At 42.5% G+C, this 17,526-nt stretch overlaps 1 protein-coding gene across 1 annotated transcript in view; it reads left to right on the top strand.

Annotated features, from left to right (window-relative positions):
* scara5 (scavenger receptor class A, member 5 (putative)) overlaps positions 1 to 17,526 on the top strand; it is a 68,312-nt gene that overhangs the window by 37,657 nt on the left and 13,129 nt on the right. Inside the window, exons 6-8 of the mRNA XM_066677799.1 lie at positions 4,401 to 4,481; positions 5,152 to 5,259; positions 9,469 to 9,534. Of these exons, the coding sequence (XP_066533896.1) occupies positions 4,401 to 4,481; positions 5,152 to 5,259; positions 9,469 to 9,534 (255 nt within the window). The remainder of the gene's footprint in view (positions 1 to 4,400; positions 4,482 to 5,151; positions 5,260 to 9,468; positions 9,535 to 17,526) is intronic.

Here is a 17,526-nt window from a genome sequence, read left to right as displayed (position 1 = left end):
GATATCCATAAAACAAACTAAATTGTAATCAAATGAATCACTGATTAAATTAATAGGTAAATTGTGTTCCTCAAATTTCCGAGAGGATGCAATTATGCAAATTACTTAACACACCCTTTGGACTTCACAGTGAACCATGATCAGTTTTCAGCGTTTGAAGTCAGTATGCTCAACGGAACTGTTTTGTCCATTAAATTTTGATCCTAAAACAGTCTGTTCTTGACCTGAATCCCCCTTCCACTGTCTTGTGTTAAGGGTGAGGTCACTTTGGCTGGTGAGCTGTGTGCAAAGTTATAGCTAAATAAGCAGAAACCATGTCCCAGCCCCAATCCCAACTGCCTTCGGAAAGAGGCTGGAACCATTCCTGCTGGATCTTTCTCGAAGGCATTTCATACTGAAGGCATCTGCTCCATCATTACTTCCAGACTTCTGTACATTTGTACATGATTACAATGGGAGGGGAGGGTTGCCAGTGGACCTGCACAATTTTGCGGTCTAACGCTCATTGGCAACCCGCCTCAATGACCTTTACCTCGGACTCGTATGGCACCCTACCCTTAGGCCTGGCAATGGATGGAAACTGCATCCAGGAAAATTTATTTCTAATTATCTTTAGCCCCCAAAAAACAGCTTTCTATGAAACCCATGAAACCTGTGGGTATTTTGGAGAGCCAAAGAATGGAAATATGTAATCATGGAAGTTCTTGATTAGTAGTAATAGCATCCAGAGGGATGTGTTTGTGCACACACTCTGTGGTCCTGCCAGCAGCACTTTGGTGCCTGGTCCATTATAGGTTGGACCTTACTTCGTGTTTGTTGAGCAAATAAAGAGGACATTTCCTGTGGCCCCCAAACTGGGGAACGGAGCCAAATTTCTGGCCTTCATCATCTGCTTTTCTTCAGGTGAGAGACCCTCACAAGGTGTGTACCTTCAGCTTGACAATCAGCTTTAAGGACGCATGGCTTGAAGATTCACATTTCTTGCATCATTTCTAGCATTTCTTGTCTCATGCATCAGTTTGTATTGATGTTTAAGGAACATGTACACAATGTTCAACATAGCCCAGATGTCGTCAATCAGCAGCAACATGTTTGGCATCCATATTTGACTTCTTCTTTTTTGTTAATTTGATGGCAGTGTATACAAACGGATGTGGGATTCTGCAGAAAACTTGGAATTCCCTTCGTTCAGCTTCAGTTCAGTTTTCTTCATTCCTCGCATGTACAATCACTCTCCCAGGTCCTGCTGGCCCACATGTCAGGCTCCCACGCCCAGATGAAGGAAGATTTGGGCCCAGTCAATATGTCCAGCATGACCAACAGTAGAAGCCTGGGTTCAGGCAACTGCGTTCATCCAGGTTCAAGATGTCCTGTTGCAGAAGACCATGAGAAAATTGGGCTAGATTAGTTCCTTCAACAAATTATTCAGCATTAATTGCATCCTGCAGCTGGGCATTTTGCAGTTTGCAGGTCCACCTTAAAAGTTTGCATCAAAGAGAATGACAAGGGTGTAATATCATTCATAAGGAAATGACACTGTAAATTAGTACTTTCTTTTACAAGAAGACTGGAGTCAAGAGTAAGACCTCCAAATTGACCTGTATCCAAAATATACCCTTTGCACTAATCCACATCCCCTCCACCTTTCCCCTGCCAGCTGGCTTGATATCATAGGGATTTCCATTTTGGGCAAGTATCCCACACAAAGCTCTTCACAGACACTCCCTGCTGGAGAGAAACCAGGGTTAAATACAGATTTCCAGCCAAGTGAAGCCCAGGTGGACATCCACCATTCAAAGACCCACATTCCATCTCAGCTACCGCTCTATATGGGAAAGTTATTATCCCCAGTGGCCACTGAAGTTGTCGTTATTCACTGACAAGTGTCCATTGCCCTTATTCCTAGACTCATCCATAATGAGAATATCCACAAACCTGCTCTCAAATCATTAACAAAGGGATCATTCACTTAGAACCCACCTAGCAGTGACTGGCCAGAGGTTGGAGGGAGAGTCATTCATTAACCCCAGAGGTCCTGTCCACCACTCTCTCTCTCTGTCTCTCTCAGTGCTTTCATCAGATGCTGGACATTCAGGAGCAAGGGTGTTGTTTGGTTCCAAAGTGGATGGGTGCTATAAAGTTAAAATCACTGTTCTCAAAGCCAAGTGTGGCCTAGAGGGGTATGAAATGCCTCAGCACTCGTTTGTAGAGCTCCATCCAATACATCTGGGCTGAGTTGGCATGGTGTTTGCGATTCAGAACTTATAACATCAGTTTCTTACCTTACTAAAGCTCCCTTACACATCCTCACAGCAGTGGTCCAATATCTAAGGCAGAGGTCTTCAAACCTGGACTTTGGATCCAGGTTCCAGGCCAGGATTTTAAAATGTCCAGCTGGTATGACACTATAGCTGCTAATGTACGTGATGTACGTGACTGGTTTACCCTACTTCTCAACCCTGAGCTGTGTTCCAGTTCTGATTTTCACTTGCCCTTGCCCATTTCCACTGACCTTGGAAGTGCGTAGCACCTATGTCACACATGTAAACACTCAGAGTACAGGGGGAAGAGGGGGCAAGTAGGGGCAGAGTTTTCAACCAGAACACGTTCGCCCTCTCAAACAAACACAAACAACATTCCACTGCACAGATTTCTTTGCTGATTTTCACGTTAAATTTGCTACAGACTCATTACACTGCATTATCAATGAAAAAAGGCAAAGATTTCAGTGAGTGATCACAAGTGCTGAACATAGAATTATATATTTTTTTTCAATGTTTCTATCCTCAGCATAGTGTAAAATGTGTATCGTTACTGACCAAAGAAAAGCATGCATCTCAAAAATAGCAGTTTTGACTTTCAGTGGAAGTGAGTGTAAAATTATTTAGGAGCATTTCTATTGGTCCATTCATTGTGAAATTTACAGGAAAGGACTGTGCTGTGTTCTACTGATGTGGTAAACAAATTGACAAAAAGAAGATGCATGTTTTTCATTGCAGAGCCACGATATGAAACATATTTTGTAACAATGTATTACACAATTTTAAGCATTGTGTAGATTTTTTTGGTTTACACTCGTTTACAATGGTTTTTGATGTTGCAATGGAAATTGTCACAAAACAAAACATTCTGGGCAAGTTTAGCTTCAACCAGAATTTGAAGACCTCTGATCTAAAGTAAAGCCTTGTTTGAAGAGTAGAAGCTGTTACTGTAGCAAAGGGAGACAAACAATGTGTTAATAAACAGATGTTGAACGAGGTGTCAGCAAATTTTGGCCAGAGGGTTAAGAAAAGTAGGTGAGCATGCCCCATCTTCTAAGTTAAAGCCTGATCTATGATTTAGAGAAGAAGAAAAAGACTGTGGACAATCAAGGACTTTCTCATCTTTCCTTTGTTTGTTTCACTAAGTAAATGTGCTCTTCATTGTTGTGAGTTCAGCTCAACAAAACGAGCCGCACTAGCCACTTCAAGCCAAGAGAAACAAAACATAGTCCAGCTACAGGGATGGTACCTTGGCGTGCGAGAGGGGGCTTTCACGGCAGGATCCGAGATCCAGACCCATAGCTATGAGGAGGAGCCTTGTTATTGCATAAAGACAACTTTGGTGAATTTACTGTAGTGATGGGCCTTTGGAGTTTTCCGTTGATGTGAAGTTTGTATAAACCTCTGTGGCGCAGCTCTGGCTTCAGGGGGAGCTTTGTTATGAGTCGCAGGAATTTCAACAGCCTTCAACTACATCCAGCATGATTTCACAAGGCAGTGTTTCCAGTTAGAAGTTTAGTTTTTGTGTTAATGTACTGCTGACCCAATTTTCCCTTTGGTTTCTTTAGAGTTTAGAAGGTTTAGGGACAGACTTTTCAACGTGCATCTGTTTACTACTCAGTTTTGAGTTTGAAAAATACAAACATAGCTAAACAACACAAAAATGCTGACCTCTAAATTTATTAGAAGTCAGGTCTTATATATAGGAGTTAATATAATTATATATATATATATATATTTAATTATAAAGTTAGGTAATGCCACAGGGTGCCCTGGGTCAGTTTTTCAGTGTGCTTTATCATTTAATATAGTAATTTAGTTAGGTACCCAGTGAATTACATTCTGAAAAGACACACTAATTCTATCATGGTCAACATATTTTGGCTTTGTTTTAATGGACTTGAGATTATGTAAAGGTGATGTATGCCAATTGCATGTGTTTCCACAAAGGCTGCATGTAATTATAACTTGTCATAAAGAAAAATCACCATCTAATTACTGCAGTATTAAATATAATACTACGGATATTGCAGATTCATCCTGGGTTAAAATCACAGTAATCTCTTGAAGTAAAGCACCTTCTCAGATAAACTACTCCGACTCCACTAGGCCTTATGTTGAGTTTGTCCTCTTTTTCAGGCCCCCCAGGACCGAAGGGTGAGAAGGGTGATATAGGGCCTCTAGGGCCTGCTGGACTACCCGGCCTGACAGGTTTAAGAGGTATAACGCCTTTCACATACACATACACCTCTGCATTGATCTGCTAGTGAGCAATGAGGGAAGAAAGTGGAGGGGCCAATCAACTGACATCTCTTCACAAAGGTGGCTGTGCTTTGAGAAAACAGTGAAATAATCACTGATACAAAATAAATAGCATTTAAGTTGAGTACAACACTAAAAAAAACATTTCATTCATTTAAAAATATATTCAAGTGCATGCAATATATAATCATTTAGACATGAGAAAATAGGATAATGCCGGAAAGTAAAACAGAACAGTCGTAATACCGAACACATGCTGCTAGGGTCACATCACACACACACACACACACACTCAAACACACACACACACACATTTTATGTCTCATGAACTGTTATCTGTTGTGTTGTCTGTTGGTGATAGATGGTCTCTATGTGCTCTGGCCTTAATCACAACAGAGTCTATATGCACACACACACACACACACACACACACATACACACTCAGAGAGAGAGAGAGAGAGAGAGAGAGAGAGAACATGCTGTACTCCTCACTGGTTTGATAAGGATGGATGTTTCATTTGTGTAAATTGCAGCCACATTTCCTGGTACACGTTAATAAATTGTGTGTGTGTGTGTGTGTGTGTGTGTGTGTGTGTGTGTGTGTGTGTGTGCGTGTGTGTCCTGTCAGGTTTACCAGGAGATAGAGGCATCCAGGGTCCTCGAGGGCTTACTGGACCTGGAGGTATTGATGGCCAAAGTGGAATGAAAGGAGATATTGGCCCACAAGGACCTAAAGGTAGGTTTTACACACACACCACACACACACACACACACACACACACACACACAAACGTTTCATGGCATGAAAGTTATGAATAGATCCACTAATATCATGTCCAGGAAAATAAAAACATTCAATGGAAGTCAATGCTAGAAGATTTTTTTACAAAACATTTTGGAGCTTTTCTATTTTCATTCATCATGAAACTGTCACACAATGTGAAGGACCGCTGCTGTGTTCAAATTGTGTAGTAAACGAAATGTCCATAAATAAAGGAGATACATGTTTTTCCTTGGAGAGTGACATTATGAAACTTCACTTTTAGCCTGCTTACACCTGTAGTAGTTTATTATTTAGGACTGGAGGTTTGTACTGGTTACCATGGGAATTGAGCCTTTGTGTTGAGCTGCTGGTGAGCAATGAGGGCAAAAAGCAATAAGAGGTGTCCCCTATGAATATGGTAAGTTTCCTAAATGTTATATCACTAGGAATCAGTAATTAACTATAGGACTAAGATCATTATGACTTGAGGTCACTCGTCAGTATTGTCTTTCTCCTTCCGTCTCTCCTCCTCCATTCATTCTCTGTGGTTATGTGGGCTTTGCTTAGTTGAGATACTTTATTGTCGTTGTCATTTAGTCTTTTAGGGCCATTGGTATATTTTACTGTGTGGGTGTGTTTGTATACAGCACAGTTTAAAGATGAAAATAAGAATTCAATAAATGTACCGCCACATACCGCCCTTCAAAAAAAGGCTAGTAAAATGTTTTTTTTTTTTCCCTTTTGCACAAATCTTTTTAACAAAACAACCAAATGTACTTTTGAACTTCTGAAAGGAACTTGTTTTGCAAAATTACAGTGAAAAACAGACATTAGATTTTAGCACTTCTAACTTTCATTACCCAACACCCATTGCCTCATTTTCCAGAGTGTTTGTGGTTGACTTGAGCAGGACCAGCTTTTAGCGCTCTAAATGTTAATCTAAACCAAAACAATCCCATCCTGCGCAGAAGAACAGCCTGGGACCTTCCGTGCAAAACTAGATTTCTTACAGCACGTTAAAATGACTTTGCTCTTTGGTTTCACGAGCTAAGATTTCTCTTTATTGTGGGGGGGAATTAAGAGGGTACACCCTGACCTGATTTAACCTGACCTTGTTCTGTACCTCATGAACAAACATGAACAAACTGAACTTGACCGCTCAAATGTAGCATACTTTGGTGTTAAATTCACTTCAAATCTAAGCACAAAAATGTCTTGGCTCACTCAGCTATCCCCAGACCCTAAAGTATACACGATTTTAAGTGGTCAGGAGTTGTTTCTTGTTCCTAGTTTCTTCAGATTGATGGTTTGGATTAGAGTTTATAGAATGTTTTCCTTACTCCAGATATTGGGTGTATTTAGTTTTTTGCACTGAAGCTATGAGGCTAATGTAGCTAACAGGAAACTAAAGCTTATAGCTGCCTGCTAACACACTTGCCTCAAAGAGTGTGAATCCCTTGAATGTAAGCTCGGGTAAATTTGATTTTGTCGATCTTGACACTGTAGGACATACAGTTATGAATAAAATTGATTTATCAAAGGCTTATTTGAGTTTGTCATTCCACCTTAAACAATACAAAAGTCACTTTTTTCTTCTGTGTAAAACTGGAAGTTTGTGCTGGAACCTTTATTCCGTTACTATCCAAGTCTGTCGCTAAATAAATTCAGAATGCTAATGTGGTTTCTGACATTATCCAAGACACTTTTGACAGAAACCGTATAAGCGAATCCGAGATTATTCAGTGAGAGGTTTGGACTGTAACTACATGCAAGTTCTAGCAGTTCAGAGGATACAAAGGGTAGTAGAAGCAAACAGATAACTGCTGTCTTGTTTAAGGTGGACTGACAAATCTGAATAGGCCTTATTTATAATTTATTTATAAGTTATTTTAGTTTTATTTATAACTCAGAACGCAACTGTTACATCATTTAATATCGATTGACAAACTCTTATAGGAAGCTAACTTGTTGTCTTCTGCCAGCCTATCATGTTAAGAAATTAGACACAGGGGCCTTAATAATCATTTTAAAATCATTTTTCATAATCAGGAATAAAAAAAAATAAAAAAACCCCAGTCCTTGAATCGTATCACCCTCAGGCTGTGTTTTCCTGCCAAGTTTATTTCAGCTCCGACTCCATTCTCACACACCTGATCCAGATAATCAAGACCAGGAGTATCAGAGGATTACAGCTCCCAGGGTTTAATTACAGCTGGGAATAAACTGTACAAAGACAGAAAGCAGAACACTGGAGGAAGTCCCAGATGTACATTGCCCATCAAAAGTTTGGGCACACCTCATTTCTCAAGCTATTTATAATGCCTTAACTCGAGCCAACATAGGGAAAGACGTTTAGATTTGCCGTAGGGAGAGAACTGCACAAATGAATGGACCTACTGATTAATGTCACATCATGGAAACCCAAAACCCAAAGGCCACGCATTGTGCCCTGATGTTTTAGCGTATTCAAACCACATTTGAGAATGGTCTGTGGGGTTTTTTGAGGTTAGTGAGATGTATCCTTCTGTATTTGCTGTCACATTCCAGTTTGTTTCCTGCGGGTGTGTTTTTGTTGTAGCGTATTTTAAAAACTGATTCCCCCTACAGACACACTGCCTGAGGTTTAGCAAAAACCACAGCAGATGCCATGACCATAGGCAGACGACTTGTTTGCGAGACCACTCACTCGCCAGCTCTCACCCATGAAGGAGGACATTTGTAGAAGCAGCAAAGACAAGGTTTTATTTTAGATGCTTTGGTTTCCAAGCACTAAACTGGGACCACGGGTTTGATCCTGGGGTGTGAAACTCAAACAGCCAGAGCTTATTCTGGTGTGGTAATGTCAATAATCAGACCAGGCAAAAACTGAGAATGTAGGATGTGTGTGGGATGTGGGATGTTATTATTAAATTCACAGATGAGAAATTTCAGTTTTTACACTTTTCAAAATAAAGGTCTATTTGAAAAATATAATATACTTTTTTTTTTTCTATCTGGGCACCAGATGTAGTTCTGCAACTATAAACCGTGGCATTTTATTGTGTTTATTTAATCCTTATCTTATTTCATCCAAACAAATCCATATTGCTGATACTATTTTCATACTCGGCTCCACCCCAACCACCCACCCTAGTCTCTCCATTTCTGGCCATTGCAAACCACAGACAGCAGGGTAGGGCTTATTTCTAATTCTGGTTTCCTGCTTTTGCCACCCGAGCCCACTTTTGGTTGAGACATAGAGACCACAGACAGCTCTGGAGTATCACGGTTGTAATATAAAGGCAGTAATATTAGCATTAGCATTATCCTAGTCTGCTTATGTAATCTGCAGCATGTGTTTGGCTGACCCGTCCAGGCACAGGGGACTTTATAATACAGGTTTGGAACAGTGGACTGGATGTTCCTTCCCAGGAACACAGAGACACTGAGACATGTCTTTGCCTAGGGCTAGTCTCACTGAGCTAGGCTAGTCTCGCTATTGAGATTTGATATATTTTTCATAAGGTTTAATAGATATACGGCATGGAGTTCAGGACTGAAACTATTTTAGCTGTTCATTCAGTTTACAGTAGAGTGTTTCATTATGACAGCAACACTAGGTAGTGTTTTTATCATATAGTTACAGCTTCAACATCATCAGCTGTAATAGGGAGAATAGCACCTCTGTTGTTGGTACTTTGGGATAAGCACTGCAGAAACAGCTCTATGTAACTTCTGGAGAAGGTTAGGAAACCATCCCCCTTGATTTCAGGACAGTGCTGTAAAGATGAAATACATTCTTCAACTTTAGGGGGAGCCCAGGAGCAAAAATATTAAATATTTCCTGTAGACAGTTAGATTAATGACCTTCCAGAGGTTAAATACTTGAAGATTATGGATTTCTGAGCTCAGTTTTCGCCTCAGGTCACTGTTTCTGAGGAGTTTATGAGAGTGGGACTCTCTGTGATTGACTGGTATTCTGTCCACGCTGTGCTCCTGCCTTGGCCCCCTGATGTGTCCCTGGTTAGGATGAAGCAGTTACAGAAGATGAATGAATGAATGAATGAATGAATGACAAAATGAATGATTGAATCGCTTTCCATATCCTCAGATTCAGCTCATCTTCACATCATCTGCATTTGCTCTGTTCTTTTCTAAGTGAGAAGAACTTACTTCAACCTGTGTCCCCTTTGTGTCTTTCAGGCCAGAGAGGAGAGCGAGGACCCAAAGGAGAGAAGGGCGATCGAGGCGACCAAAGAGATAAAACAGGTGTGATCATTGACCTGAACCTTCACACACATGCAGAATCAGATTGATGATCAAGACGTTGGAGTTGTATTGATTCATTTGTTTAGTCGTCCAGCGTTGGGTGAGATCAAGCCTTGCAGTCTTACTGAGGCACACATCTGGAATGCCTTCTAGTCTAATCATGGTATAGAAGTAACAAATGCGGAGTTGGGAGTCTTGCCCAGGGGTGTTAATAGGTATTGCATTAACACCCTGAACAGGAACTAAACCCCCATCTGCTGGGTGGAGCTCAGCTGTGTTATCCACTATGCCATACAACTTGTCCACAGACTGTACTAGTATCTATACCCTGTACGGGTCTCTGGCTGTTTCCAGAAATAAATGCATGTTGTGTTTCAGACGTATGACCTCATCAGTCCTACTCTGGAGAACAGAATTGTAGAGCGACTTCGGGATCAAACACATGCTTTGCATTTTTTCCGCCCTTCTCGTCTTTTATTCATGAAGCTTTTGAGATGAAGCTCTGGACACAGCTGTGAGACAGCTCTCAACTTTCACCCAGAGCTCTCACTTTCAACAAAGCTGTAGCATAACCACCCTTCATTATACACCCTAAACACTGCATTACTCAGTACAACTGTGACAGGTCAATTACTTCAGTCTGGCTGTACAGGGGGAGGAGAAACACAAGCCGGTGTCAAGGTGGTAAGACCACCACCAACACTGTGAGATTCAAGTTAAAGCAACATTAGAATATATTTATACTTTACAGCTTCAAAATCATCGTGGTGCTCCACTGATCTGTAGTAGGGAGTACTGAGCCTCTGTTGTTGCTAATCCTAGCTCAGCCCTGAAGAAACTGCACTTTCACGTTTGGAGGAGAATAGGAAACCACCCACTGTCAACGCCGATTTTAGGCCAATGCTGTAAAAGTGAATTACACACTGTAGGAGGAGCTAAAATACAAAACCTTACCTGGGAGCACAGTGGGTTCAATATGGTTTCATTTCTACTGCTGTATCTTGATTACAGGTTTTTTATGATCAAAGCTATGTTGAGTATGTCAAGTGACATTGGCCCTTATTCGTCCAAGCTGTGTGTAGTCAAATACGGTCGTAATATGAGTGCATGCAACTTTCCATGACCATTTTGAGCTTTGTTATTTTTACTACAAACCTTATCTATAACCGCCATGTTATTAAGAACAGAAACAGATACCAATATTAATAATGTGTACACATGGCGCTCCAGTGGTAAGGCAGATGGAGTTTTTTTATTTTTCATGTGCGCTGATATAAGCACACACTGGACCTTGTCCATGTTGTAAGACATATCACTGACCCCACCCAAAAACTCCTCATCCACCCAGGTGCAGCAACAGCTTCTAATCCACTGCAATAACACAGTTTACATTTGTATTATTTGTAGTAATTGAACACCATCACATCGTTCTACCATTTTTAACCAATCAGAATGCTCTGTTACTCCACTGTTTATTTTCTGTTCTCACTGTCAGTTTAACTGTGTAGAGTTTGGTCAGTAGGGGGAGCAATGTGCTCACTGCTCCACCTCCGACTCAAGCCTTTTTGTCTCTCTCATGAAACACCTGCATGAATGAAGTCACGATGTATGTGAATGACATGTAAATGAGGCACTGCTGAGTGCAGCTTGATTTCATGTTCTGATTCATCGACTGCATTCAAATCTTCATCTGTTTCCATGTAGTAAAAGCTTCGTGAATCGAGAGTGAATAGTTTGTACGTCTGTATTTTGTGCATTCTCAAAAGATGCTAATGTGAGTCACCTGTTTCAGAGGAAGCTTGTGTGTGTTTTTAATATCTCAGGGCTGTAGTGACATGTGAAACTATTGGACTGTTGTATAGCCAGCTACAAACACAAGAATGAAACAGAGCGCCAACATCTGGATTAAAGGCAGAAAGGCCTCTGTCAGTTGTCTCCTTAAATGTTTAAAATCAGCAGAACACTTGCAGAGCAGAGAGTGTGCTTTCATACAGGAAAAAGGTTATTTTCCTGAATGAGATCATCTCAATGTTGGACACTGGAGCAGGTGTTGATTCCTCACTGTTTGGATTTAATGTTTTCTGAGTATTTATTTTTGCTCGGAAATTGGTTTCAGAGGCCGGAGGGTGTTTGTGAAAGAAATGTAGTGTGTGTCTAAGTGTGCGAGGGAGTGTCTGGGAAGTATTTAGAATGTCTGGGTGCCATTTCTTTTTTTTATTGAGCACCTGTTGCGAATTCTTAGATGTTTGAGTCAAGTCTTTGAGTGCAGTGTGTAAAAAGTGTGTGTGTGTGTAGGGAAGAGTCTGAAAGCAATGTGTGAGTGGTATGTGTGAGGAGTTTATTACACTGAGTGGATTTCAGTCTCTTGAAAAATATTGCAATATAAAGTCCCTGAAATGGATGTAGCTTTAAGTTTTACCTTTATACAACTTTAATTATATTTAATAGATTTGATTAAAATGTGGGAACTCCATGTAACCAAAATTTTCCCAACATCATGCAGCAGAATGCTAGCAAATACTTTGCATATGTTAGCTGACACAATGTAATTGAAAGTTAATATTCTCCTCTAAGTAACTGTCTGGTGATGCTCTGGTGGACAGAGGATCAGTGAATATAACTAAGCTGGTGGGTTGACTGTTCATCTCCTTCCATTACTAAATGCAATACCAGCCATTGTAGGTGTCTGTACGATGAGGTGTGTTGAGTTGCCCAGTAGTTTGAAGCGAAGCTTTTCATGTCTTGATGGCAGCACTTGGTAGACTTAATGGAAAAACACAGACCTTAAGCGAATTGGTGTGGACTGGGCCGGTAGCAAAGTAATGAGGTGAAAATATGGTGTCCCACTGGGCTCCATTTTAGGGCCCTTACTGTTTCCCCCTTTTACGGCTATTTTACTCTTTCCTATTCTACTCTAACTTTCTTTTTTTTCTTCCTCAGTCAATGGTCTTAATGGTGTAAGAGTGTGTGTGTGTGTGAGTGAAAGGTGAGAGTGTGAGGTGTTAGTGCTCAGTGTGTATCAGGTGTACAGTGAAGGTGCTGCAGCAGTACCCTGTGTGCTCATAAATAAACGGACAGGTTGTAAAACACGAGCAATTGAAAGGTCACATGTGCTTAACTGGACAAGTCACAGAAGTCCATCCCTGGCTTTGGGACAGAAAGGCTTTGATGGTCACTACAAAGCAATGAACCTCACCCAATAATCGATATGTAGTAGCGTGAGAGTCTAACAGGTCGTTTAGCACATAGGCCACATGTGTCTGTGACCAAAGAGGCAGATGTGTTAAGTTTATAGAGCTGTAAGTCTCTCGTTCCATGGAAATCTCAGGGTTATGAGGGCTCCAAGGTTTCCACAGTGCAGTGACCCAGAAGGAAAATATGAATTCCAAATATAAACATAGAAATGCATGGAGGATTTGGGATTGTTAATGAAAAACACATATATGAACACATTATATTGTACATTTTGTGCTTATGCTAATTTGTATTACACTTAGAATGACTGAACTGTACTTTAAGATGCACATATGGCTGATACAGGTGTTTACCAGTTTGTAAAACCTCAACAGAAAAGCATTAGCCGATGGGACACTCTGGAGAAGCCACACATGAACCTGCCAAGCACAGGCTAGTGAGAGCTGCACTGAGCTGTGGAGCAGTGGAACTAAGGGTTCTCTACAATTGAAAGCTATTAACAATCTGTAATTTTGTGTGCATCATTAGAATGGAGGAAACTGTATAAAAAATAAAAGCCCCACATATTAATACACATAGAGCAATAAATATTCATAACATTTCTATCAGGGTTTGTAGTTATTGTGCTGGCATTCGAATCATTTAGAGCTTAGATTCATTAGGAATTTATTTACCAGGGTAAAACGAAGGTAGCAATTAAAGTTTTTACACATGGAACATTCATGTTAACCCCTGTGCAACACAGAAAAAGCCAACTTCTGACCCCAATGTGCTGAGAGTCGGATTCAGTTCCATTAAAACTAGATCCTAGCTTGATTAATGCCGGTGACTTGCGTTCTATTCAGAGCCACGTCTTGGCGGATCAAGTACAGTTGGGGTAATTTGGGGTAGGGGGTTGGTTTTGGGGGCTCTTTCTCCGGCTTTTTTCCTGAAGCCAACATTGCAGCCAGCTGTGATGAAAGAGGGGTGGAATGACATCGACTCTCTGAAAATCAAGCTGATTTAGTGCTTGTGATTAAAGTGCCCTGGCAGGCAGTCCTCGGCCTAAGTGCCACCACAAGAATTTATATGAAAAACATCAAGCCAGACTCCTCCTTGGATCACCACCTTAACGTGGTGGAGGGGTTTGCGTGCCTGCGTGAGCCTAGGAGCTATGTTGTCGGGGGCAATAGCCCCTGGTAGGGTCTCCCAAGGCAAATTGGTCCTAGGTGATGGGCCAGACAAAGAGTGATCCATAAAGACACAGATGAAAAAGACAACGAGGACACAGCCTCCCTTGCCCGGAGCAGGGTTACCGGGGCCTCACCCTGGAGCCAGGCCTGGGGGAGGGGCTCCTTGGCGAGCGCCTGGTGGCCGGACTTTCACCTATGGAGTCCGGCCGGGCTTAGCCCGAAGGGGATACATGGGTCCACTCTCCCATGGGCCCACCACCTGTGGGAGAGGTAGTAATCCGGGTCTGGTGCATTGTGGATCGGGTGGTGGTCGGGGTCGGGGGCCCTGGCATTCTGATCCTCGGTTACTGAAACTGGCTTTTGGAACATGGAACGTAACCTCTCTGGTGGGAAAAGAGCCTGAGCTGGTGCGCGAGGTTGAGAGGTACCGACTAGATATAGTTGGGCTCACCTCGACACACAGTATGGGCTCTGGAACCAATCTCCTCGAGAGGGGCTGGATGCTCTTTCACTCTGGAGTTGCCCAGGGTGAGAGGCGTAAGGCAGGTGTGGGCTTACTCATAGCCCCCCGGCTTAGCGCCTGTACGTTGGGGTTTACCCCAGTGGACGAGAGGGTAATTTCCCTGCGCCTTCGGGTTGGGGAAAGGGCTCTGACTGTTGTTTGTGCTTATGCACCGAACAGCAGTTCAGAGTACCATGCCTTCTTGGGGACCCTAGATGGAGTGCTGGAGAACACTCATTCTGGGGACTCCATTGTTCTGCTGGGGGACTTCAATGCTCACGTGGGTAATGACAGTGAGACCTGGAGGGGCGTGATTGGGAGGAACGGCCCCGCTGATCTGAACCCGAGTGGTGTTCAGTTATTGGATTTCTGTGCTCGTCACAGTTTGTCCATTACGAACACCATGTTCGAACATAAGGGTGTCCACAAGTACACCTGGCATCAGGACACCCTAGGCCGCATTTCGATGATCGATTTTATAGTCGTATCATCTGACCTGCGGCCATATGTTCTGGACACTCGGGTGAAGAGAGGCGCTGAGCTGTCAACTGATCACTACCTTGTGGTGTGTTGGATCAGATGGCGGGGGAGGATGCCGGACAGACCTGGCAGGCCCAAACGTGTGTTGAGGGTTTGCTGGGAAAGCAGAAAAGCAAAGCTCTCGATTTACCGGTCAATCTACGTCCCAACCCTCACCTATGGTCACGAGCTTTGGGTAGTGACCGAAAGAACGAGATCGCGGGTACAAGCGGCTGAAATGAGTTTTCTCCGCAGGATGTCTGGACTCTCCCTTAGAGACAGGGTTAGGAGCTCGGACATCCGGGAGAGACTCGGAGTGGAGCCGCTGCTCCTCCACGTCGAGAGGAGCCAGTTGAGATGGTTCGGGCATCTGGTTCGGATGCCTCCTGGACGCCTTCCTGGAGAGGTGTTCCGGGCATGTCCAACGGGGAGGAGGCCCCGGGGCAGACCAAGAACACGCTGGAGAGACTATATGTCTCGACTGGCCTGGGAACGCCTCGGTATACCCCCGGAGGAGCTGGCGTCGGTGGCTGGGGAGAGGGAGGTCTGGGTTTCTTTGCTCCGACTGCTTCCCCCGCGACCCGGACCCGGATAAGCGGTGGATAATGGATGGATGAATGGACATCAAGCCAGAGTTTAGCGCTCGTAATAATCATTATCATCTACAGTATGGGCTGTTGCTATGAACCGACTCTCTAGGCCAAGGTTTTATTGCTTACAGGGGAGAATCAGACAACTCTGGGGGGTGATAGAGCATTTCCTCTCAGCTGCTTGGTCCTCTTTTAATGAGAGAGAGAATTTAATCTGTGTTGTTGTTCATCATGTAATAACTGAGTAACACGCATTAGGATGTAATAATGCTGAGGTTATGAGAGAGGTTGATCCTTGGGGGGCGAGAGAGAGAGAGAGAGAGAGAGAGAGAGAGAGAGAGAGAGAGCTGATTTTGGCTCATGGATCAAGTCAGTTTCTTGGATTTCAGCAGATATTAGCTTTGGGTTTTTTTTTTTTCAATCCTTCGGTGCGAGAGAGGAGGTGTTAACAGCAGAGAGGGTCTTCACTCATCCGTTCCCTCACTGAAAAAGAATGTCCTTTGTTCTCTCCATAGGCTGGAGCACGTAAACATCTGCATGAGGCCTGCGTAACAGATTCAAATACATCCAGGCCAATCCAAGCAAGAGATGGTCACACTGGGACTTAGTGCTCAGTCCGACTGTGGTGGCCCCTCCTTCAACAAACACACTCAGAGAACAATAACAGAGCTGTACCGTAAACAGAGTCCTTATAGACAAGACATAAAATGTCTGACAGCACGAGTTCCCAGCAGATCAGCTTTAAATTAAGGCAATTAGGCACATATCTGTATATTACATCTTTATATTTACATATGTATTAGTGTAAAATTAATATAACTAATGTCCTGATCAAGCAGAACTTGACTGTAGTTTATATTAAAGGAAACGTGTTATTTGAATGTATTTGGTCATGAGTTTTCAGGGTCTTTGAGAGAAGAGACATTGGGTGGGTCAATGGTTGTGGGGGGGTTCTGTTTGAGAAGAACCTTGGGTCTTTCTCCTTGTCTTTTTAAACCTACTAAAAGGACTGACACATCCCCCACCAAGTATTCTCATTGGTCAGTAGTTTGACCCAGTTTGGCTCTTCTAGGGCATTCACAGAGGTTTATAGGCATCTGACAAATTACTTTAATAAAACAAAGAAAATCTTCTTCCAGGAGATTTCATCGACAGTTAATATGGGGACCTCTGACATGGAGCTTATATTTAGGGCTTTAGCTTGACCATTAGTCATCACAAACAAGACATTCTGCTCTTAAAGCCTGTGTATTCTCATGCTCTGTTATGGATTCATTTACAGTTCTCATTTCCTCTCCCCCTAGTGCCCCCATGAAAAGGGGTGGGGGGGTGGAGTGGTCATGTATCTCATGACTGAGATTCCAGAGCAGCTTCTTCTCAGCTGGAGAGAACCTGTCTGGATCTCAGCAGTAAATAACGGACTTACAGTGTGTCTGTGTAAGTCTCTAAATCTGAATCCTGTGACAGCAGGCAAATTTACAAAGTGAGGATTTTCCTCTTTTAAAATAAATGCCACATACGTTTTTTATTGGCTCATGGTTAGACAGGAACACCCACTGCACAAAGGATCTAACTGTATCCCAAATACACATTTTGTTACCTCACATATTGCAATAATGTATGTATTTTAAATGGTGGTGTGCTATTTTACTTACACACTATTTTAAAGAGTATTATGCAGTTTGAGATGCAATTTCTTCACTTTTTGATGGTGTCCCACTGTGTGGAGACAAACAAATATCTAGAGAAGTTTTACTAATTATCTCCATGCAATTTAAACTCTAAACCTAAACTTTATCCACGTTAACACAGTTGCCCTATCACACAGTTGGTGATTTTCAGTGTCAGACGCCTTCTCACATTTGGAAATATTCCACATGGTTCAGGCATGGGGGGTGGAGCCTTTTTAGCATGTGTAGGAAACATGGCATGACTTCTGGAAGATTACCCACACAGGGACTCACACAGACATTATCTGGACTGGGCACTAGGGGGCAGTCAGGATCAAATTGGG

The sequence above is a fragment of the Hoplias malabaricus genome, chromosome 7, assembly GCF_029633855.1.
Source record: "Hoplias malabaricus isolate fHopMal1 chromosome 7, fHopMal1.hap1, whole genome shotgun sequence".
NCBI classification, from domain to species: Eukaryota; Metazoa; Chordata; class Actinopteri; order Characiformes; family Erythrinidae; genus Hoplias; species Hoplias malabaricus.
This window is presented reverse-complemented; position numbering and strand designations above follow the sequence as displayed.